At 39.7% G+C, this 23,378-nt stretch overlaps 1 protein-coding gene across 4 annotated transcripts in view; it reads right to left on the bottom strand.

Moving 5' to 3' along the window:
• The window catches only part of ATRN (attractin), a 186,830-nt gene that overhangs the window by 48,483 nt on the left and 114,969 nt on the right, over window positions 1–23,378 (bottom strand). For 3 of the 4 annotated variants that reach the window (XR_010119363.1, XM_055264937.2, XM_063633463.1), the window contains exons 20-24: window positions 22,464–22,557; window positions 20,629–20,681; window positions 19,056–19,150; window positions 15,783–15,861; window positions 12,568–12,725 (exon numbers count right to left, since the gene is read on the bottom strand). Coding sequence is in view for 3 of the 4 variants with exons in the window: in XM_055264937.2 (XP_055120912.2) it covers window positions 12,568–12,725; window positions 15,783–15,861; window positions 19,056–19,150; window positions 20,629–20,681; window positions 22,464–22,557 (479 nt within the window). In the remaining variant the exon portion in view is untranslated. Of the gene's footprint in view, window positions 1–977; window positions 1,210–12,567; window positions 12,726–15,782; window positions 15,862–19,055; window positions 19,151–20,628; window positions 20,682–22,463; window positions 22,558–23,378 lie in introns of those variants that run through there. The other variant, XM_063633464.1, reaches the window with a different exon arrangement.

The following is a 23,378-nucleotide window of genomic DNA, read 5'->3' as shown; positions in this document are numbered from 1 at the left end:
CGGGAGGCTGAGGCGGGCAGAGCACTCGGCGTCAGGAGCTGGCGACCAGCGTGGCCAAGATGGCGAACGCGTGCCTGCATCCAAAGGAGAAAAGGCAGGCAGCGGTGGCGGGCGCCGGCAGTCCCAGGCAGTGCGTGGCGTGGGCAGCAGCAAGCCGAGTAGATTGCAGCCTGGGCCAGAGAGGGGAAAGAGAAAGAAAGAAAGAAAGAAAGAAAGAAAGAAAGAAAGAAAGAAAGAAAGAAAGAAAGAAAGAAAGAAAGGAAGGAAGGAAGGAAGGAAGGAAGGAAGGAAGGAAGGAAGGAAGGAAGGAAGGAAGGAAGGAAGGAAGGAAGGAAGGAAGGAAAGCAGGCAGGCTCTTGTAGGATTTTAATGGTTTTAGGTCTAACATTTAAGTCTTTAATCCATCTTGAATTAATTTTTGTATAAGGTGTAAGGAAGGGATCCAGTTTCAGCTTTCTACATATGGCTAGCCAGTTTTCCCAGCACCATTTATTAAATAGGGAATCCTTTCCCCATTTCTTGTTTTTGTCAGGTTTGTCAAAGATCAGATAGTTGTAGATATGCGGCATCATTTCCGAGGGCTCTGTTCTGTTCCATTGATCTATGTCTCTGTTGTGGTACCAGTACCATGCTGTTTTGGTTACTGTGGCCTTGCAGTATAGTTTAAAGTCAGGTAGCGTGAGGTGACTGCTGTCCACTCACAGCTGCTGCTCTGGACCAGAAAGTCTGCTGGCTGAATGAATTTTAAGGAAGTCTAGTGGGTTCCTGGCCCTAGAGATCACAAGAGAGAAGTCTGCTAGAGACAAAGATTTACCCGTCCAGCCACAGGCAATGTTCCCAGATGGTGTGGATGAGATTATCCAGGGAAAAAGAGTCCAGATGACACCCAAGGGAACAATAGCATTAAAGAGCTGACAAGAGACAACCAAAGCCAAAGCTGAAAAGCAGGAGAGGAGACTTTCGAGACGAAGGAATGATACATTTTTCTTTTTTTTTCTTTTTATTATACTTTAAGGTACATGTGCACAACGTGCAGGTTTGTTACATATGTACACGTGCCATGTTGGTGTGCTGCACCCATTAACTCGTCATTTAACATTAGGTATATCTCCTAATGCTATCCCTCCCCCCTCCCCCCACCCTACAACAGGCCCCGGTGTGTGATGTTCCCCTTCCTGTGTCCATGTGTTCTCATTGTTCAATTTGCACCTATGAATGAGAACATGCGGTGTTTAGTTTTTTGTCCTTGCGATAGTTTGCTGAGAATGATGGGGGCAACATGGTAAAACCCTGTCTCTACTAAAATACAAAAAATTAGCTGGGCGTGGTGAAGTGTTCCTGTAGTCCCAGCTACTCGCAAGGCTGAGGCACGAGAATCACTTGAACCCAGGAGGCAGATGTTGCAGTGAGCCAAGACTGCACCACTGTACTCCAGCCTGGGCGACAGAGCGAGACTCTATCTCCAAAAAAAAGAAAAAAGAATTAAACTGTACTTAAAGCATGTGTCTTTCTTTGTTTCAAACTATATTTAAGGTTCTTATACAGCCTTGTGGGTTTCATCATAAAGAAAAAGGTTTTTTTTTTTTTTTTTTGGAGACAGGAGTCTCACTCTGTCGCCCAGGCTGGAGTACAGTGGTGCAATTTTGGCTCACTGCAACATCTGCCTCCTGGGTTCAAGTGATTCTCGTGCCTCAGCCTTGCGAGCAGCTGGGACTACAGGAACACTTCACCACGCCCAGCTAATTTTTTGTATTTTAGTAGAGACAGGGTTTTACCATGTTGCCCAGCCTGGTCTCAAACTCCTGAGCTAAAGCGATCTGCCTGCCTCGGCCTCCCTAAGTGCTAGAATTACAGCATGACTTTATAATTCTTAAAACTCTTAAGATACAGATAACTAACACCAGGAGGTATAGATACGCATTGTTATTATACAATAAATATAAACATTAAAAGTATATCTGACACTATTCATAATAGCCAAAGAGTGAAAACCACCCAAGTATCCACCAATAGAAAAATGGATAAACAAAATGTGGTATATACATATAAGGAATATTATTCAGCTATGACAAGGAATAAGTACTGAAACACACTAAACACGGGTGAACCTTGAAAACATTATGCTAAGTGACAGCATATCATGTGACTCAATTTATATAAAATGTCCAGAATAGGCAAATCCATAGAGACAGGAAATACAGACTGGGGGTTGCCAGAAGAGGGAGGAATGGGGACTGACTGCTAAGGGGCTTCTTCTGGAAGTGATGAAAATATTCTAAAATTGACTGTGGTGACGGGTGGCTGCACAATTCTGTGAATATACTGAAAACCACTGAATTGTGTACTTTAAATGAGTGAACTGTATGGTATGTAAATTATGTCTCAATAAAGCTGTTATACGAAAAAAAGCACATCCAAGTGAACAAAAGTTTCACACATCCCTTGCTCAGTATAGCGATCTTGTTAGCACCCATAAACAGAACTCTAAAATCTAAATGAATGCCCAGTTCTCAATACCAATTCTGTGTTGTGTTTACTTGTGAACACTGGCCTCTTATATAAAACAGTAGATGAAACACCCAGCATGCAGACAGCTTCTATATTAGCTCCACATTACAGTAACAACCTCTGTTGCAGAGTCGGGAACAAGCCAGAGCCTCACCACCCCACCTTCCCACCTCACACACTTTCTGCCCATCCACCTCCTATCTTGAATACCTACCCCCCACCCCCCCCAAACTATGGACATAGCTGAAGCCGGCTGAGCCCCGGCTTACTGGGGAGAACAACTAGGATAGCTTTCAGAAAGCAGGCACAGAGGGAAGGGTGCTCACCCACAGCAACAACCGATCAAAAAACAGGCACAACCGGCCCCAACACACCCGTCACCCTCCCAGAAACAGGACTTTTCAGTCTGTGGGTTTTGTTTGTTTTTTAGCTGCATCTACAAAGATTTTTATAGTCAGTTCCACATTCCCTCAGCAGTTATAGGTTTTGATCTGTTCCTAATTATGGAAAAGAATCCTGGGATTGGTTCAGAGTGAAGGAACTTGAGTTTAGTATTACCATTTTTAAAGCCCCAATGCTTACACAAATTTCCAAGTAGAGAATTAGATTTCCTCAGTTACTCTGCTTTAAAAAAATGAGAATCTCAATTTTTAAAATCTCATTTAAAAAATGAGAATCAAAGGCAAAACGGCTTTGCCTGCATTGAAAGCCATACTGAAATTTAACTGAATGGCCTACACTACACTATTTAGACATTTCCCTACTCTCTTCCTTAAATAAGTCTCTCCATTTTTACTGAATTTGCACAGTTGCTAAATGTGTGTATTTAAGAGCCATGCTACACACCTAGAAAAGCTAAGTCTCTGGGGAAAAAACAGCAATAAAGAAACATGCAGCCCTTGTTGAGAACATGATGTATTCACCCAGGAAGACATGAGCTCAGCCCTCCACATAGCGCACAGCCAGATACGGTCCCCAAAGCAGAGAGAACCAGTGTCAACCAGGATCTCGTGAGAGGACTGAGAACACACGGTGACACGGGTCTAGTCACAGTGAATAGTGCAGTCATTTGTACCAAACAGCAAAAAGACACATTTGCAATAGAACTTACCTGCGTTTTCAAGGAAAGCTTGGCAAACTAAATGGTGGGCATGCCATCGTTTATTTTCACAAGTGCTCCTGAATGCAGCGTTCATAAGTGGATCTTAAGTTAGTGATCCAGAACAGATAAGGAGCACCAAAAAACCAGGAAGAAAATCAACATCTCCTTGATTATGAAACTTAAAATTATTACTTCTTAGAAGTAAGTGTGGGGAAGAGCTCCCTCTAGAATGAAAGCTCTAAAACCATTTCAGTGACTTTCAGAGGGTGGAGCAATAGGAAACTGGGAGGAAAAAAATTAAAACTTGGCATTGGCAACAAGTATGGCTATCTCCAGCACAAAAGCCTGCTTTAGGCACAGACTGGGAAAAGTGTCAGCAGCATAAGTCAAGATTTTCACTAAGAATCTAAAAAGTATTAATCATTTGTCAGCTATAAGCAACAAAGCATGATGTTCAATTAGATTGAGAATATGGAGAGGTATGTCAGTACAAAAACAATCTCAACTTAAAATGAGTAAATAAATTTTATTTACTAGAACCCTAATCAAGTGTTTTACATGAAAATAACCTAACAAATATATATAATCTATATCTTAATAATGTCAGGAGATGTTGCCAAACTGAAATTATACTGACTGGAACCTAGAGCTCAACCTCTTTCGGATTGGAGAAACTGAAACCCCTGCAAGCTCTATTCCAAATGTAGACTATGGCAGGGAGAATTCTAAGAATGCCCCCAAGATTTCCACCTCTTGATGGGGACGCTCTGTATCTTCCCTCCTCCTGTGTAGGTAGGCCTGACCTAATCAGATAAGCTCCTTTAAAACAGGGTCTAGAGATCACAGTCCTAAGAAGTTGGAGAAATTTGAAGCTTCAGGATACATATTCAATATGTGCATAGGTATACAAGATCTAAAATTTTCATTTTCAAATGTTATATAAACGCAATCATGCAGTATATAAATTTCTAAGATTTTCTTTTTCAATCAGCAAAATTTGCTTGGGATTTATCAAATTTGTTGTGTTTCTGTATATCAATAGTTCATTTCTTTTTGTTGCTGGGTATTAGGCCATGGTGTGTATGTAGCATCATTTATTTAAGCATTCATTTGTTGAGGAATATTTGGCTTGTTTCCAGTTTTGGGCTATTATAAATAAAGCTGTTAAATATTGCTTTCAAGTGCTATAAACACTGGTGTACAGATATTTGTGAGAACACTGGTTTTCATTTCTCTAGGATAAATGCCTAAGAATGCAATTGCTGGGTTATAGGATAAGTATAACATTAGTTTTTTAAGAAACAGACAAGGTATTTTCCAGAGTGACTGTACCATCTTATATTCCCACCAACAATGTATGAGTGATCCAATCTTTCCCCATTCTCTCCAATATTTGGTGTTACTACTATTTTTAATTTTAGTCATTTTGATAGGTGTGTACTGTGCTTTCAATTTGCATTTCTCTAATGGTTATTTTATTTTTATTTTGAGAGGCAGTCTCATTCCGTTGCCCAGGCTGGAGTGCAGTAGCACGATCTCAGCTCACTGTAACCTCTGCCTCTCAGGTTCAAGTGATTCTCCTGCCTCAGCATCCTGAGTAGCTGGGACTATAGGCATGTGCCACCATGCCTGGCTAATTTTTGTATTTTTAGTAGAGACGGGGTTTTACCATGTTGGCTAGGCTGGTCTTGAACTCCTGACCTCAAGTGGTGATCTGCCTATCTTGGCCTCCCAAAGTGCTGGGATTTCAGGCGTGAACCACCACGCCCAGCCTCTCTAATGGTTATTGATGCCGATCATCTTTTGTCATTATTTGCCATATGTATATCCTCTTTGGTTACATGTCTATTCATGTCTTTTGCCCATTTTCTAACTGAATTGTTTGTTTGTTTACTGTTGAGTTTTGAGAGTTCTTATATTCTAGATTCAAGTGCTTTCCCAGAAATATGGTTTGCAAATATTTTCTCCCAGTCCATAGCTTGCCTTTTCATCTTCATAACAGGGTTTTTCACAGAGCAAAAACTTTTGGTTTTACGTGGTCCAGTTTATCAAGTTTTCCTTTTATGAATCATGTTTTCAGTATTGAGTCTAAAAACCTTTTGTTTCATTTTGGGATTCAAAGATTTTCTCCTATATTTTTTTCTAAAGTTTTATAGTTTTATGTTTTACATTTAGATCTGTGATCAATATTGAGTTAATTTTTATATAAGATGTGAGATTTAGAGATTCCTTTGTTTGCCTATGGTTGTCCAACTGCTCTAGCACTATTTGTTAAAAGGCTGTCCTTTCTTCATTGAATTGCCTTTGCAGCGCCTTTGTCAAAAATCAGCTGGGGGCTGGGTGCAACGGCTCATGTCTGTAATCTTAGCACTTTGGGAGACCAAGGCGGGAGGATCACTTGAGCCCAGGAGTTTGAGGCCAGTCTAGGCAACATAGGGAGATCCCATCTCTACCAAAAAGAAAAAAAAAAAAAAAAAAGAATTAGCCAGGCATGGTGGTATGTGCCTGTAGTCCTGGCTACTTGGGAGGCTGAGGTAGGAGGATCAGTTGAGCCAGGGAGGTTGAGACTGCAGTGTGCTGTGACTGCACCACTGCACTCTGGCCTGGGCGACAAAGTTTTTGAGACCCTGTCTCAAAAAAAAAAAAAAAAAAAAAATCAGCTGGAACTAGCGTGGTGGTGTGCACCTGTAATCCCAGCTACTCAGGAGGCTGAGGTGAGAGGGTTACTTGAGCCCAGGAGTCAAGACCAGCCTGGACATCATAGTCAGACCCTGCCTCAAAAAAAACACCAAAAACAAAATCAAGTCCTAATCAGTTGGACATATTTATGTGGTTCTATTTCTGGGATCTATAGGTCAGCCTATCCCATTGATCTGTGTGTCTACCCCTCCACCTGAAACAATGTCTTGATTACTGTACCTAGATAGTAAGCCTTAACATTGGGTAGGTTGATTCTTCCCATTTTATTCTTCTTTTTCTAAATTGTTATAGCTATTCTAGAACTTTTGCCCTTTCATATAAATTTCAGAAAAAGCTTGTCTATATCTACAAAAACATCTTGCTGTGATTTTTAAAGACTTTTTTTATTGTAGTAAGATATAACATAAAATCACTTAAACCATTTTTAAGTGTACAAATCAGTGGCAGTAATTACATTCACAATTCTGTGCAACCAATATCACTACCTACTTCCAAAGCTTTTTCATCACCCCAAAGGGAAAATCTTTAATAACCATGAAGCAGTAATTCCCTATTTCCCGCTCCCCCTAGCTGCTGGTAACCTCCAATCCACTTTCTGTCTCTAAGAATCTGTGTACTCTAGATATTTCATGTTAAGTGGAATCATTCAATATTTGTCCTCTTGCAACTAGCTTATTTCACTTAGCATGTTTTCAAGGTTCACTTGTGCTGTCGCATGTATCAGAATTTCATTCCTTTTTAATGCTGAATAACATTTTATATACACATACACACGCACACACATACACACACACACACACACACACACCACATTTTGTTTATCCATTCATCCACTGATAGATATTTGGGTTGTTTCCACATTTTGGTTATTGTGAATAATGCTATCAACATTGGAATACAACAAAGCGTTTCATGAACACGATGCTGCGAGGATTAGAGGACAGCATCAACAAGTTATCAACATATTTGACCAGAGCAACTAGGCAAAAAAAAGAAATAAAGGGCATCCAAACTGAAAGGAGGAAGTCAAAGTGTCCCTATTTGCAAATGATATAATCTTATATACAGAAAACCCTAAAAACTCCACCGAAAAACTAAGGACTGACAAACTCAGTAAAGTTGCAGGATACAAAATCAAAACACAAAAATCAGAAGCATTTCTATATAGGAGCAACGAACTAGCAGAAGAAGAAATCAAGAAAGCAATCCCATTCTCGATAGATTTTTTAAAAACTTCCAAAAACGACCGTAGGAATAAATTTAACCAAGGAGGTGAAAGCCCTCTTTACAAGGAACACTATAAAACACTGATGTAAGAAATTGAAGAGGTCACAAAAAAATGGAAAGAGACGTGACGTTTGTGGACTGAAATAATTAATATTGTGAAAAAAACCATACTACCAAAAGCTACCTACAGATTCCATGTAATCTCTACACCAATGACATTCTTCAGAGAAATAGAAAAAACAATCCTAAAATTTGTATGGAACCACAGCAGAACTCAAATGGCCAAAGCATTTCTTTCTTTTTTTTTCCTTTTTTTTTTTTTTTTTGAGATAGAGTCTCGCTCTGTTTGCCCAGGGTAGAGTGTAGTGGCTCAATCTTGGCTCACTGCAGCCTCCTCCTCCCGGCTTCAAGACATTCTCCTGCCCCAGCCTCCCAAGTAGCTGGGATTACAGGCACCCACCACTGCACATGGCTAATTTTTGTATTTTTATTAGAGACAGGGTTTTGCCATGTTGGCCAGGCTGGTCTCGAACTCCTGACCTCAGGTGATCTGCCAGCCTCGGCCTCCCAAAGTGCTGGGATTATAGGCATGAGCCGCTGTACTCAGCCAACCAAAGCATTTCTGAGCAAAAAGAACAAAACTGGAGGCATCATATCACCTTACTTCAAAATATGCTACAAAGCTATAGTACCCACAACAGCATGACACCAGCATAAAAACAGATACACAGACCAGTGGAACAAAATAAAGAACTCAGAAATAAATCCACATATTCACAGCCAACTGGTTTTCAACAATGGAGTCAAGAATATTCAGTGGGGGAAAGGACAGGTTCTTCAATAAATGGTGCTGGGAAAACTGGATATCCATGTGCAGAAAAATAACACTAGGCCCCTCTCTCTCACCACATACAAAAATCAAATTTAAATGGATTAAAGGCTTAAGTATAAGACCTAAAACCATAAAACTACTTGAAGAAAATATTGGGAAAATCCTTCAGGACATTGGTCTGGGCAAAGATGTTTTGTGTAAGAGGTCGAAATCACAGGGCAACAAAAGCAAAAATTGACAAATGGGATTATATCAAGCCAAAAAGCTCTACAAAGCAAAGGAAACAAGAGAGTGAAGAGACAGCTTATAGAATGGGAGAAAATATGTGGAAACTATCCTTCTAACAAGGGATTTATAACCAGAACATACCAGCAATTCAAACAACTCAATAGAAAAAAAACCTGATTTAAAAATGGGCAAATGATCTGAATAGACATTTGTCCAAAGAAGACATACAAATGGCCAACAGGCATATGAAAGAAATCTCAACATCAGTACCATCAGGCAAATGCAAATCAAAACCATAATGAGAAATCATCTCATCCCAGTTAAAATGGCTATTATTAAAAAGACAAAATAACAGGTGCTGACGAGGATACAGAGAAAGAGGATACTAGTTCACTGCCAGTGGGAATGTAAATTATTTAGTACAGCCACTATGGAAGACAGTATGAAGATTGCTCATAATAGATCCACCACATGATCCAGCAATCCCACTGCTGGGTATATATCCAAAAAAAAGAAAATCAGTATACTGAAGATACTGCATGCTCTAAATGTTTATCGCAGCACTATTCACAAGAGTGAAGACATGGAATCAACCTACGTGTCCATCAACAAATGAATGGACAAATAAAATGTTGTCTATATTATACAATGAAATATTATTAAGTCACAAAAAGAATGAAATGCTGTCCTTTGCAGCAACATGAATGGAACTAGAGGTCATTATGTTAAGTGAAACAAGCCAGGCACACAAAGACAGATATGTTTTCTCATTCAGATGTGAGACCTAAAAAAACTGATCTCATGGAGGTAGAGTGTAGAATGGTGGTTACCAGCTGCTGGGGGGCTGGGGAGATAGAGGTTAATGGGTATAAAAATAGAGTTACAAGGAATAAGTTCTAGTGTTCAATGGCACAATAGTCATTATGACTACAGTTAGCAATAACTTATTATTTCAAAATAGCTAGAAGATGTGAAATGTACTCAACACAAAGAAATGATAAATGTTTGAGGTGATGGATATCCTAATTACTCTTATTTGATCATTATACATTGTATGCATGTATCAAAATATCTCATGTACCTCATAAATACATACAATTATGTATCAATTTAAAAAGTAAAATTAAAAATACATTTAAAAACATGATATAAAAACCTAGAAAAAATATTAAAAAGTGAATCAAATAAAGAGGAAATTCAAAATATCCTTTAACTATTAAAGAAGCTGAATCAGCAGCTAAAAAATATCTCCACAAATAAGACACTAGGATCAAATGATTTTATAGGAGAGAGCTACCAAGTACTTGAGGTTCAGTTAACTCCAATCTTATATCTTCTCCAGAGATGAGAAAGAGTGAAAACTCCTCAAATTATAATTATTAAGGGTTAGTTTAACATGATGCCAAAACCGTAACAAGGACAGGAAGGGAAAATTATCAGACATTCTTACTCATGAAATAGATAAAAATTCTAACCAAAATATTAGCAAATTGAATCCAACAACGTGTAAAGTAAGGAAATAATACGTCATGCTCAAGTTGGGTTTATCCCAGGAATGCAAATGATCATCAGGCCCTAGCTTGTGCAACAGCTTGTGATGGTGGTGCTGTTTATACAGAAAGGAAGCATGGAAGTCTGGGGCTAAGATCACAAGAAGGAATATGCACCGAACGCAGGGAGCTTTGACTACCCAGGTAGGGCTGTCCAGGCAGCAACTGCCAGTGCTGGTCTAGAGACAGCACTGAGAATCACCAGAATAGATGTGGCACCACAAGTCCCACATGCAGGAAACAGAGTGACGAGAGAAAAGGACCAGGTCTGAATCCTAGACAAGCCTAGTGTTTAAGGAAGAGGAAGAGGATTCCCTAAAAAGACTGGCCAGAGAACGAGGGAAAGAAAAATCCAGGAAGACAAGAAAGATGATGATTCAAAGCCATGCAATGAGAGAAAAAGGGGACTGAAAAATTCCATCACTGGGGCCCACTATGACAGGACAGTTTCAGGATGTGGTGAGGGAAGAGGCCAGACCATTGTGAGCAGATGTGTGACTAGACAAGAGAAAACAGGAATAGGAAGCGTGGCTGATGCTTACAAGACTGGCTGAGGAGGGACACAGGGAGTATGCAAGGGCAAAGGGAGAAGCCGATGAGAGGATTAACAAATCTTAGACCATGGAGACAGGAAAAAGGAGAGAGGGTGGTGAGAAAAACTATAACATAGTTTTTGTCCTCCATATTTCCAGAATGGAAAGATCAACTGTTCTTTAGTCACAGTCCCAAGGCATCCTAATTGATGAGTGATAACTTGCTTTTTTTGTTGTTGTTAATTTTTAAGTTCAGGGGTACATGTGCAGGATGTACAGGTTACACAGGTAAACGTGTGCCATAGTGGTTTGCTACACACATCATCTCATCACCTAGGTAATAAGCCCAGCATCCATTAGCTATTCTTCCTGATGCTCTCCTTCCTCCCCATCACCCTCCAACAGGCCCCAGTGTGTGTTGTTCCCCACCATGTGTCCATGTGTTCTCAGCTCCGACTTATGAGTGAGAACATGTGGTACCTGGTTTTCTGTTCCTGCATTAGTTTGCTGAGGATAATGGCCTCCAGCTCCATCCATGTCCCTGCAAAGGACATGATCTCATTCCTTTTTATGGCTGCATAATATTCCATGGTGTACATGTACCACATTTTCTTTATCCAGTCTATCACTGATGGGCATTTAGGTTGATTCCGTGTCTTTGCTACTGTGAATAGTGCTGCAATGAACATACATGTGCATGTATCTTTGTTACAGAATGATTTCTATTCTTTTGGATATACACCCAGTAATGGGATGGCTGGGTCAAATGGTATTTCTGCCTCTAGGTCTTTGAGGAAGTGCCACACTGTCTTCCACAATGGTTGAACTAATTTACACTTCCACCAACAGTGTAAAAGTGTTCCTGTTTCTCCACAGCCTTGCCAGCATCTGTTCTTTTTTGACTTTTTAATAATAGACATTCTGACTGGTGTGAGATGGTATCTCACTGTGGTTCTGATTTGCATTTCTCTAATGATCAGTGATGTTGAACTTTTTTCATATGTTTGTGATGACTTGCTTCTGAGGTTGATTATGCTTCTGAACATTGGCAAACGGCAACAGCCTCCGTCCAGTGACCATGCTTCCATGGTTAAAGGTGAACCAGTCCTTGAAAGCCCACCTATCCCTAACCTCCACATTCACCTAAATGAAGAAGGTAAGAAGCAGAAGGTATTGAGGAAAGGCCCCAGGGCACATGAGGATAAAAAGCTAAAATGGGGCCACAGGTCTCGGACAAGAGGGAGTACACTGGCCCCCTGGGAACAGAGGAAAGGAGCAGGCTGACAACAAGACACTGCAGCAGCCGCACAGCCCCTTACAACTACCCTTCAGGTCACATGCACAGAGAACTGGAGACTTGGAAAGGCTGTATGATTTGTATAGGAGCCAGGAATCAAACCACCTCTGTCTGACTACAAGGCTGATGTTCTTCAACATAGTCTCCCCATTTGTCCTCCTTTAAACTTTGATAGCATTTCTGGGATCATCTCATGTCACTTTCCACACTCTGGCTTTCACTCATTATATGTGGGTTTGTTTCACTTACATCCACCTTACTCTAGAATTGAAGTTCTCTGTGTAGCCCTACAGGCTTTCACATGGCAAATGCTCACTGAAGAAGTGAATACGTATATAATGACCAAATCTGTTACATGCCAACTTGCTTTCAACAGTGCTTTTGCAAATGTCTTTCATGAGTGATACGGTCCATCCCCACTCCAATCTTCTGTGTAGCATGCATGTGCTCAGCACTCCTCTGCTGTACACATTACAAAGGCAAAGCCACATTGCACATCTCATTTACCACAAGCTCCAAATTAGCAAATTTAGTCTTACTAAAGAGATTTCACCACCTTTGCAGGTATGAGACCAAAAGCCTCTTCTTACCTGAATTTTGATGGGCCAGGTGAAATTACTGACATAAACAAAGAAAGTGATATTTGGGTGGTTGCGAAAATCAAACTTCTCATTAGAGAAACTATCTTTGTACTCCTTAATGTTGGTTTTTGAAACAACAGGCATCTCCTCTCCAGCCTGGGTTCCAGCTGTTAAAAGAAAAACATGAAAGAGAAGAGACATTTTTTGGGGGGCTAGGGGGAGAACAGAATCCGGCCTCATTAATAATAAGGACAATAGCATTTATCAAACATTTCCTGTGTTCCAGTAATAGCCTTTAAGAGCTCAATCTCATTTAATCCTCACAGCTGCCCTATTATTATCTTCATTTACAGACTGGGAAATTGAGGTTCAGAGAAATTAAGTAACTTCCCTCAAGTCACACAGCCAGCAAGAAATGGAGATAAGATTTAAAGCTGGGCAGGCTGATATACAAAAGCCTATGTCCCTAACCAAAATGGTTTTACCGGCCAGGTGCGGTGGCTCACATCTGTAATCCCAGCACTTTGGGAGACCGAGGCGGGTGGATCACCTGAGGTCAGGAGTTCGAGACCAGCCTGACAAACATGGACAAACCCCGTCTCTACTAAAAATACAAAATTAGCCAGGCGTGGTGGCGCATGCCTGTAATCCCAGCTACTCAGCAGGCTGAGGCAGGAGAATCGCTTGAACCCGGGAGGCAGAGGTTGCGGTGAGCCAAGATTACGCCATTGCGCTCCAGCCTGGGCAACAAGAGAAAAATTCCGTCTCAAAAAAAAAAAGAAAAAAAAATGGTTTTACCAGGAATCCATGTAACTCCCTTCCACCTTTGCGCCACCCCCAAACAGACGACACACATGATCATGAAAATACAGATACCACTAGAATCCTATTAACAAGCACTGGCATTCACTTTGTCCACACCACTTCAATTCCTTTGCATTTCCTCTTTACACCTCCTTGGCAATGCGCCAGACTCCCATGCCAGTAATGCTGATGTACTTCTCACTGCCTAACCTACAGTAGCAGGGAGGAGGGGCTCAAGGGGTCACTCAGTCCTCCCTTCTACCGCCAGCTACCACAGTATTTAAGTCCCCCTAATCTGGTATAACTCCATCCTATTCCCAGAGAGTCCTTCAACGTTCCACATTCTCCCTTAGCCAGGAATTCAAGTGCCGATAAAGATTAATGAAATGGACTTTTTTCCATGTCTGAGTTAGACCCTGTGACTACAGCCCACATTATCAGGTCTTCATTGAGACACTCACTGCAATTTTTTTTTTTTTTTTTTGATGGAGTTTCGCTTTTGTTGCCCAGGCTGGAGTGCAATGATGCAACCTTGGGTCACAGCAACCTCTGCTTCCCAGGTTCAAGCAATTCTCCTGCCTCAGCTTCCCAAGTAGCTGGGATTACAGGCACGCCCCACCACACCCAGCTAATTTTGTATTTTTAGTAGGGACGAGATTTCACCATGTTGGTCAGGCTGGTCTTGAACTCCTGACCTCAGGTAATCCACCTGCCCCAGCCCCCAAAGTGTTGGGATTACAAGCATGAGCCACTGCCCGGCTCATTGCAAATCTTTCACATGCCTGGCGATATTGCCTTTCTCCAAATACTCTGATAATTCAGACTTTTTCTTAAAAGTCTCTCCTCATTGTGAGTTTCTGAACTTTTCTCAAATTCTACACAATGTTTTAAGATGATAAACGTAAGTGGCATGCAAAAGGCAATATTCTTATTTTGCATCACTCTAATTGGTTTGTGTTTTTGATAAAAAACCTCAGTATTGTAATAGTAATAATGACAAAATATAGTTACCATTTACCACATTTCAAGCACTATATTGAGTACTTCATTTATTATCTCATTTAATTCTCACATCACTCTACTTGGGAAGGTGTTTTTTTTTTATTTTTTTTGAGATGGAGTTTCACTCTGTCACCCAAGCTGGAGTGCAGTGGCGTGATCTTGGCTCACAGCAACCTCTACCTTCAAGGTTCAAGCGATTCTCCTACCTCAGCCTCCTGAGTAGCTGGGATTACAGGCACGCACCTCCACGCCTGGCTGATTTTTGTATTTTTAGTAGAGATGGAGTTTCGCCATGTTGGCCAGGCTGGTCTCAAAACTCTTGACCTCAGGTGATCTGCCCATCTTGGCTTCCCACAGTGCTGGGATTACAGACATGAGCTATCACGCCCTGCCAGGATGGTGTTTTTTACTATCCTACTTTATACATGAGGAAACTGGCTCAGAAACCTTAAGTAACTTGCCTAACAGCACGGTGCAAGTAAATTTAATGGACAAATTTCAAACCCATATCTGCTTGTTGAGTTATCAAGTTAAGCAGTGATTATCCTTTTTTCTTTCTTTCTTTTTTTTTTTTTTTAAAAGAGATGGGATCTTGCTCTGTTTGCCCACACTGGAGTGCAATGGCACGATCAGTGCAACCTCCAACCACTGGGCTCAAGTGATCCTCTCATCTCAGCCTCCTGAGTAGTTGGCATTACAGGTATGAATCACCACACCTGGTTTTCTTTTCTTTTTTTTTTTTTTGTAGACAGGGTCTCACTATGTTGCTCAGGCTGGTCTTAAACTCCTGAGCTCAAGCAATCCTCCTGCCTCAGTCTCCCAAAGTGTTGAGATTAAAGGCATGAGCCACAGCACGTGGCCTTCATCCTTTATTTCTTTAGATTTTCTATACAGTAGATCTTCAGTGAATCACAGTAAGGCAGACGGCGAGAGCTGTGCTTTTAGAGCTTGATGTAATTCCCAAGTTACATTTCTCTGCACCTACTAAAATCTCATTTTATTTAAAATGTTTTCATTTACTGAAACGAGTCATTTGAATTTTTCACTTCTGAAGCACGGATGTAGACAATGATGGTAGCACCAGTGGCCACAGCAAGAACAGAAACGGTGGTGGTGGGTTAGGGTAGTAACCACACACTGAGCCTGACATCACAGCAAGCTCTGGTAGGTATAACCTAATTTAATCTATACAACAGTTCTAAGAGGTAAGTATCATTATCCTCACTTTACAGATGAATAAAATAATGCTAAGGTTTAGAGAGGGATTTAGATACTTGTTCAAGGTCTCATAGCTAGTAAGTGGCAAGGGTGGGTTTCAAACCAATCTGTCTCCTGAGCTCGCTTTCTCAATTCCTATATTATGTTTCTTAATCTATCACACCTCCATATGGGGGGTCTTCTCTAGGTATGTCTTTTACCTGAGAAACTGGCAGCCCAGGTGATGTTGAGGTTGAAATTCTTGGAGGCATTGATGAACATGTCCAAATCCCTGTTTTGCTGATGAGAGGTACAAATTATTAGAAAATTACTTAAAACAGATTCTAGATTTTAAAATAAAGCAATAGTTTACTCCTTTAAACGTTCTTAATCACAAATATTTTATGATGTCTTTAGAGAAACTCACAGAAGAGTTAGCAAAATTTCTAACCAATTTTCCTTAATACAAGCAATATATCCCAATACAATTTTATTCCCTCTCATTAAAGTATACATAATTTAATGCTTTATCAAATGCCTAACTGCATGAGAAAGTGCCTTTTAAAAAGACCCCTATCAGAGCACAATGATTTGCATCTTCTGACCTGTGTTGGGGAATCACCCTCCTAAGGATTCTCTGGGCAGCTGTTTTCAAATGTCTGAAGTTCACTCCTACCAATAAAACACTTGATCAAGTGGCCTAAATTATATTTATTTATAACTGAAACCCATATAATTCTAAACTCATAGATTACATACAGTGTAAAACTTCTCCAAAACTGGAAACAGCCTTTAAAAAAGGCATATAGAGCTGAAATGTACTTAATTTATAAAATAATTCTATTATATTCATGATTTGAAAAATATTTTTCTCTTACTAAAAATATTACTTCAAGAGAAATATGATTGAGTATGGCTTCTTAGTTTTGAAAACCCTGTCTACCACTTAGAGATATAGCAGTTCACAGGGCTAATCTAACTTATTTTGATCCTTGGTCTTAATGACTAATAAAGATATTGCTGAGGAATCTGTTAAGCCAATGGAGGAAGTGTACTGTTGGTGACGTTAGGTAAATTACAACATTAATAATTAGTCAAACTGAAATTTGATTAGTACATCTCTTAACTGGGGTCAAACAATTATTTTTGCAAACTAATCAATATTTTTATCTTTTACAGATGCATCCAACTGTACTGAAATTATTCATTTTTAAAAGATCTTAAGAGAAGTTAGAATAAGATTTTTAAGGGTGTTGTTTTGATCATTTTAATAGCGCAAAATCACAACAATGGAAACATTTCCAAACAGCTATTTTTAAAACGTGATCATTAAACCAGAAGTTTCTCTCACAAAGCATTTACCTTCTCATTTACTGATAAGACCTCACCTTCATCTTGAAAGGACAGCTCAAGTGTTTACTTATTTGTATTTAGTATTTGCTGGCAGCACACAACTAACAATTACAGTCATCCCTTGGTATACGTGGGTCATCGGTTCCAGGACCCCCTGAGCATGCCCAAATCCACACATACACACTCCAGTCCGCAGTCTGCCCTTAGAACCCTTGCATATGAAAAGTCCACCCTCCATATACTCAGGTTTCACATCTTGCAAATACTATATTTTCATTCCACGCTTGGTTGAAAAAAGTCTGCGTATAAGTGGATCCTCACAGTTTTAACCTGTATTGCTCAAGGGTCAACTATATGTCTTTCCACAGAAAGAATCAATAAACTTAAAATCCTTGTACTTTTATAGAAGAAAGAACGTATGCATTTGGATAACTCTAGTAAGTATTCTGTTGTAAGATAAACTGGGAAATCCAGAAAGGTCCAAATACTTTCATGGTTACTTCCCACCTGGTTAAGAAGTATTACAAAGATTCTACTATATTTATTTTTTTAATGAAATTAATGGCATCAAGTACATCCTGAAAGATTTCGAGCGCTTCAAACGCTTGCTTATGAGGCAGTGAATACATTTCATATGTGGTACTTTTGTTATAATCTTATTCTAAAATCTTTAAGAAAAAAATTTCAGTCAATACAGCCACTCAAATGATATACTAATACCTATAGTTTTTCCATAAAATAATTCATTTAAAGTAATTTATTATTTTTACTTAAAAAGCAATTTACTTTTGAGAATGTATCTTTTCTAGTACATTTTTTCTTAATTTTATCATTCAAATAGAATATTAAAAACAAATCCTATTTTCATTTACTTGTATAGTAAACATACCACACTATAGACTTTGTTCTACTTTTAAAATTAAATTTAGCAATGTTTATAGATAACATTTGTTAACAGAGCAATATACTTTGGCTTACTGCCATACTGTTTTCCATGTATTATTTGTCACATTTATTGTCAATGGAATTTTGTAATGGCAAATGGCTTTGTGTATGTTCATGAGAAGTAAGAAATCTCCAAGGAAGTTCCTAAACAATTTACCATTAAGTTTAGCAAAATTTCTTTAAATACTGAAGTGGGTACTGCATGGCTTTATATTTCATTGAAGAAACTGTACAGGTGCATCTTCGTGTTCTGGATGCTTCAGTTTTAAATGTCATGCAGTGTGGCCTTCCTTCCACCACTAGGTAATACCTTAAGGCAGGTTGGGCTTCATCGTTAATGACAGCAGATAAAAAAAATCCACATTTACATACATATTTTAACAATTTAAATTATTCCTGGCTAACTTCTTAATGGACCCAACTAAGCCTTTGCTGTTTTGCCTCCTAATGAGGCTAAGAACTCACTCTAGGAGCAGAAGTGTCCCCTCCCTTGCTGTCTGATTGGGGCTGCATCATTGGCATTTCAATCAGCAGTGTCTTTAAGCCTCTGGTCACTCTTGAGAGAGTAAATCCAGGCTCTGCTATCTGCCCTCTGATGGTGGAGTCCCCTTTCTGTATGAGGTCGCGATGGGCTGACAGGCAGAGTAAGTATGTGTGGAATCAATGTCAGTCTGTGTCTAAGATCCTGGTAATCTTATTAACACCACTTTTGCCTTTTATGTGGAAAGGAGATAACGTAGATTCTAACATTTCTTTTTTTTGTTTTTTTTTTTTTGAGATGGAGTCTCGCTCTGTCACCCAGGCTGGAGTGCAGTGGCGCGATCTCGGCTTACTGCAAGCTCCGCCTCCCGGGTTCACGCCATTCTCCTGCCTCAGCCTCTCCAAGTAGCTGGGACTACAGGCGCCCGCCACCACGCCTGGCAAATTTTTTTGTATTTTTAGTAGAGACGGGGTTTCACCGTGGTCTCGATCTCCTGACCTCGTGATCCGCCCGCCTCGGCCTCCCAAAGTGCTGGGATTACAAGCGTGAGCCACTGTGCCCGGCCGATTCTAACATTTCTTTCCTATACCTCTAGAGATCATCTCGTGTACTCCAGTCTGGAGAGTACTGTTAAGGCAGTACTTCTATCCATAATGATCAAGAAAAAGATCCATACAAATTCAAAACAAAATAGGAAGACTTTAAAAAATCTTACTTCATCAGGAGTAGCCACAAAATTGATAGCTGTGTAATAGCGGTCATCTTCCTGGGATAGACTAAAGGTGAACTGATAGTCAATAAGAAGAGTATCTATGGAAAGAAAGAAATGCATATTTAAAAACTAAACATACACACACAAAATAGAACAGGTCTTTAGAGATACAGGCTGCTTTTCTTATAAATTAAGTAACGAGGAAAGCACTTTAACTCAGCTGTACCCAGGTTCCTCAAAGAAAATCAAGTCAGTGGGCAGTATCATTTTATTTGGGTTAACCCATCAAACCGCTTTAAAGAAATGACCAGTTGTCCAGTTTCAGCATAATTATCAAGTAACATCCATAATTATCTGAAAAGGCTATTAAAAGGGCATTACTATACCCTTTTCCAACTGCATGTCTGGTAAGGCCAGGTTTTTTTCATGTGTTTAACCAAAAAGATGTACTGCAACAGACTGAAAGCAGAAGCAGACAAGAGATTACCACTGTCTTCTACAAAGTCATGGCAGTAGCGTTGGATTCTAATCACTTTAGGGCTGTATCTGACTGTGGTTTTAGTATCTCCATTCCAAATAACTAATGATGTTAAGTCATTTTTAATGTGCTTATTGGCCACTGTAATACCTTCTTTCATGAAATGTCTTTTCAAATCTTTGCCTGTTTTTAACTGGAATTGTCGTCTTATTCAGTAGTAAGAGTTCCTCATGTATTCTGGATACAAACTCTTTATCATTTGATGATATGATGATGTGTCAATATTTTCTCTAGTCTGTGGCTTTTTATGTTTTGGATGGTTTTTTCCTACAAGTTTTAAATTTTTATATAGTTTCATTAGTCTATTTTTTGTTTATGAATTATGCTTTTAGAATCATATCCAACAACTTTTCCTCACCCAAGGTCAAGATGTTTTTCTCTTGTTTTCTTTTAGAAGTTTTATAAATATATATCAAGTCACATTCACAGGTTCCAAGTGGACATGAATTTTGAAGGGATGTTATTCAACCCAGTATAGCAGGTATGTAACTACAATGGATATGCCATAACATTAACTCCTTTTTTCTGGTCCCATACTCTGGTCTACCATGTGGATTCTCCCATAAAGAGAAAACACATTTACCCGTAAAAACCTGGTCACCTTGACAGACTCACCTTTCACCCCAAGGTGGTTAACACAAATCAGTTCCAGACAGAATGACAAAAAGTTCAACCATATTGTAAGAATTCTGTTTTTGATCTATATCCTAAAACACGAAATATGATGACCCCAACTAGGTAATGGCAAATAAAATTTTAAGAGAACATAAACGTGGAAAGACAGAGATGCATGCCTCTCTACTCTCTCCTGCTATCTGCTATGGACACATTAATGTTAACCCCAAACACAATTAAAACAGCTTAAAATAGTGCTCCTATATGTAGTAAACTTAACAGAATGTAAACATATCAAGTCAGGGAACACTTCATTGGTGGCTGCTATAGTCTTATAGCACTTATCATTCTCAAACCAGTTTAAACAATGAAGTTTTACTGAACTACTTTGCTTCTAGAAATAAGAATTGCAAAACCACTTACAATAACACGTTCCTTTGAGAGGGTTTCCTTGGTATCGATTTTCTACCTCACATCTGGGGGGGAAAAAAGACTATTTTATATTGCTATTTAAAACAGAAACTGAATTCATTTTAAAACCAAGCAGATCCTTTTATCTAAAGTACAGAGAGTCTGGAGCCATTATAATTGCATCCTTCACCATAACTCAGCTCGGGTAGTCTAGGAAGAGCATGCATGACGGTTTCAATACTGACTGCTCAGCAGTTCACACACCAACTATATGAGGACAATTGACAAGCATTTGCCAAAGCAATGAGAGAAATCCAAATGTAATAAACCTATATACTATAATGAAAAACATTTTCAATTTTGTATGGACTACATATTCTTCTAAAAGTGCAGTCAAAACATTTTTCAAATACTAATTTCTCACTTCTTTCCTATGTTCTCTGGGTAAACTAATTCTCTTCTTTAAACACAAGTGAAAGAAGACTAAATACCAAGAATCACTGTTTTTTTAAACCCTGGAACAAGTGTTCACCAGTCTGTAGAAAAAAAATATGTTCTACTCAGAAAACAATTTCCCCACAGATATCATCTATAAACCCAGCCTCCCACTTCATGAAGCATTTAGGTAAACACAACAGCTATGCACGAAGAGGAAAGGGCGGGAAGCGGGTGACGGCCTTTCCCAGGCAGACATGCTGTTTCCCTTCAGCCAGGGTGATGAGCAGCACCTGCCTACATCTGTGATCTCGAAGGAACTTGAAAGTCTTACTTGATGCCACTTCATGTCTTTGTTGCATCAGCTAACTGAGGGTAAGAGTGATTAATTTTGCTCGATCGCATTTTTCTGTTTAAGGGAATGTGGACCTAAAAGTTAAATTTAACCTTAGATTAGACTTTTCTTCACATATTCGCTTTAGGGCAACATGAAACTAGTAAACATATACACAGATATAAACTAAAAAAGTAGACAGACCAAACCCTGCTGAGTAGCACTAGCAATGATGTCTCAATCACTAGTGGCATTATTACTACTGTTATTTAAGAAATAATGATGTTTACAATGATTAATAGGCTCAGTGTTTTGACACTAAACACTTTTAAGTCTCTTCTTGAGAATGAGTAAATGCGGATACATGCATTTTATGAGGTTTCCCAGTGAGACAGCCCGGTATACATTGATTGAGGAACTATCCTTCCTGTTTCTACTTACCAGGATACCAAAAACAAATATTGCTAGTCCCACTACTGACAGATGAGGGGAACAGTGATTTGCCTCAAGAGCACCTTGCTCAGTGGAGGCAGGGCCAGGTCTGAAACCTTAAATGTGCCTGATGCTGCTGCACCTGCATCCTCATGGACGGGGACTTCAAACCCTCTCCAGGAAGATGCCTGACATGCTTCAACAAGGAAAATGCTAGAGTAACGAGAAATGTTAAAGGTAAGAGGATCATTTCCACAATCAGACAACCAAACGCCAAATAAATGCCATCACTAAAACACCAGCTCTTCCATCTCTACTCTTTGGGAAACAGTATAATCTCTTGACATGACAAAAATCAAGTAGTTGCTGAAGTTAAAATGACTAATCCAAATGGACAACCCAGGAAATGTCGGTATCACTTAAACAAAAATGTGAATTCAAGAGCCATTAAGGAATTGCTGCTAACTCGACGACCTCCTCATTTTGGGGATTGACCTGTCTGAAATAGAATGGGGAAAATTTCAAACTAATCAACCCAGGGATCCCTCAGAGCCCACAGCAACAAGACACAGCGAAGTGGGTGGCTCTCAGGGTGGGGTTCAGGCAGCTGCACAGCCTCTGGTGGTCCAGGGAGTATGGTACTCACAGCTGGCACTCGTCTCCCTTGACGCCCTTGGTGGTGCAGAAGCACTTGCCCGTGTTGGTGTTGCACAGCGACGCGTGCCCATTGCACTTGCATGCTGCAGAGAAGAAAAAGGAATGGAGGTCACGACTGACTTAAAAAATTCTGACTATTGGTGACTTTTTCCAAAACAAGCAATTTTATCTGAATTGAGTTCAGTAGGAAAGACAGATTAAAGAGCATTCAATGGGTAAGATTCATGATTTTTTCAGCTAATGATAATAATGTATAGGTAACATTAAAGGAACCAAACAAAGGACGGAGGAAAGTGAATGCTGGTACCCATTGCCTTCTGAAGCAATGACTATTTTGATCTTTTCAATAGACTCTCTTTTTCACTGCTATGATTCTTTCATTCATTCAATAAATATTTGTGAAGCATCTCTAGAATGCCAGGTGCTGGGTGTGGGGACACAGATATAGCTGCTGCCCCTAGAGAGGTGCTCTGGAGGTGACTGTCCTCTGAAGGAGGGCTGGTCTTGGCTGAGGTGCCTTCTCCACGATGGCCACATTTGGAATCACCGCAGGGCTCAGAACCAGGATCCAATGCCAAGGTCAGCGCTTTAGGGGCCCTCAGGACGCGCCACCCTTGCTTCACCTTTTCCTTTGCCTTTATAGAAAATATCTCTTCCCATCTCCCTCATCTGGCCATCTCAACATCTCTCCTTTTATCATCCAACGTAATACAAGCTGTGATAAATATTATACTCCAGTTGAAAAAAGTGAAAGCCTTTTTGGTCAACAACTTTTCACTTTATACCTTGTTTTGCTGGTGAATAAATGAAAGGCATTGAGCTGGAGAGAGGTATGCTTTAAAAATAAATCCTTTGGAATTACCCAAAGAAAACTATAAAACAGAATAGTGCAGAGATTAACAGA

Source organism: Symphalangus syndactylus, chromosome 24 (genome assembly GCF_028878055.3).
Source record: "Symphalangus syndactylus isolate Jambi chromosome 24, NHGRI_mSymSyn1-v2.1_pri, whole genome shotgun sequence".
NCBI classification, from domain to species: domain Eukaryota; kingdom Metazoa; phylum Chordata; class Mammalia; order Primates; family Hylobatidae; genus Symphalangus; species Symphalangus syndactylus.
This window is presented reverse-complemented; position numbering and strand designations above follow the sequence as displayed.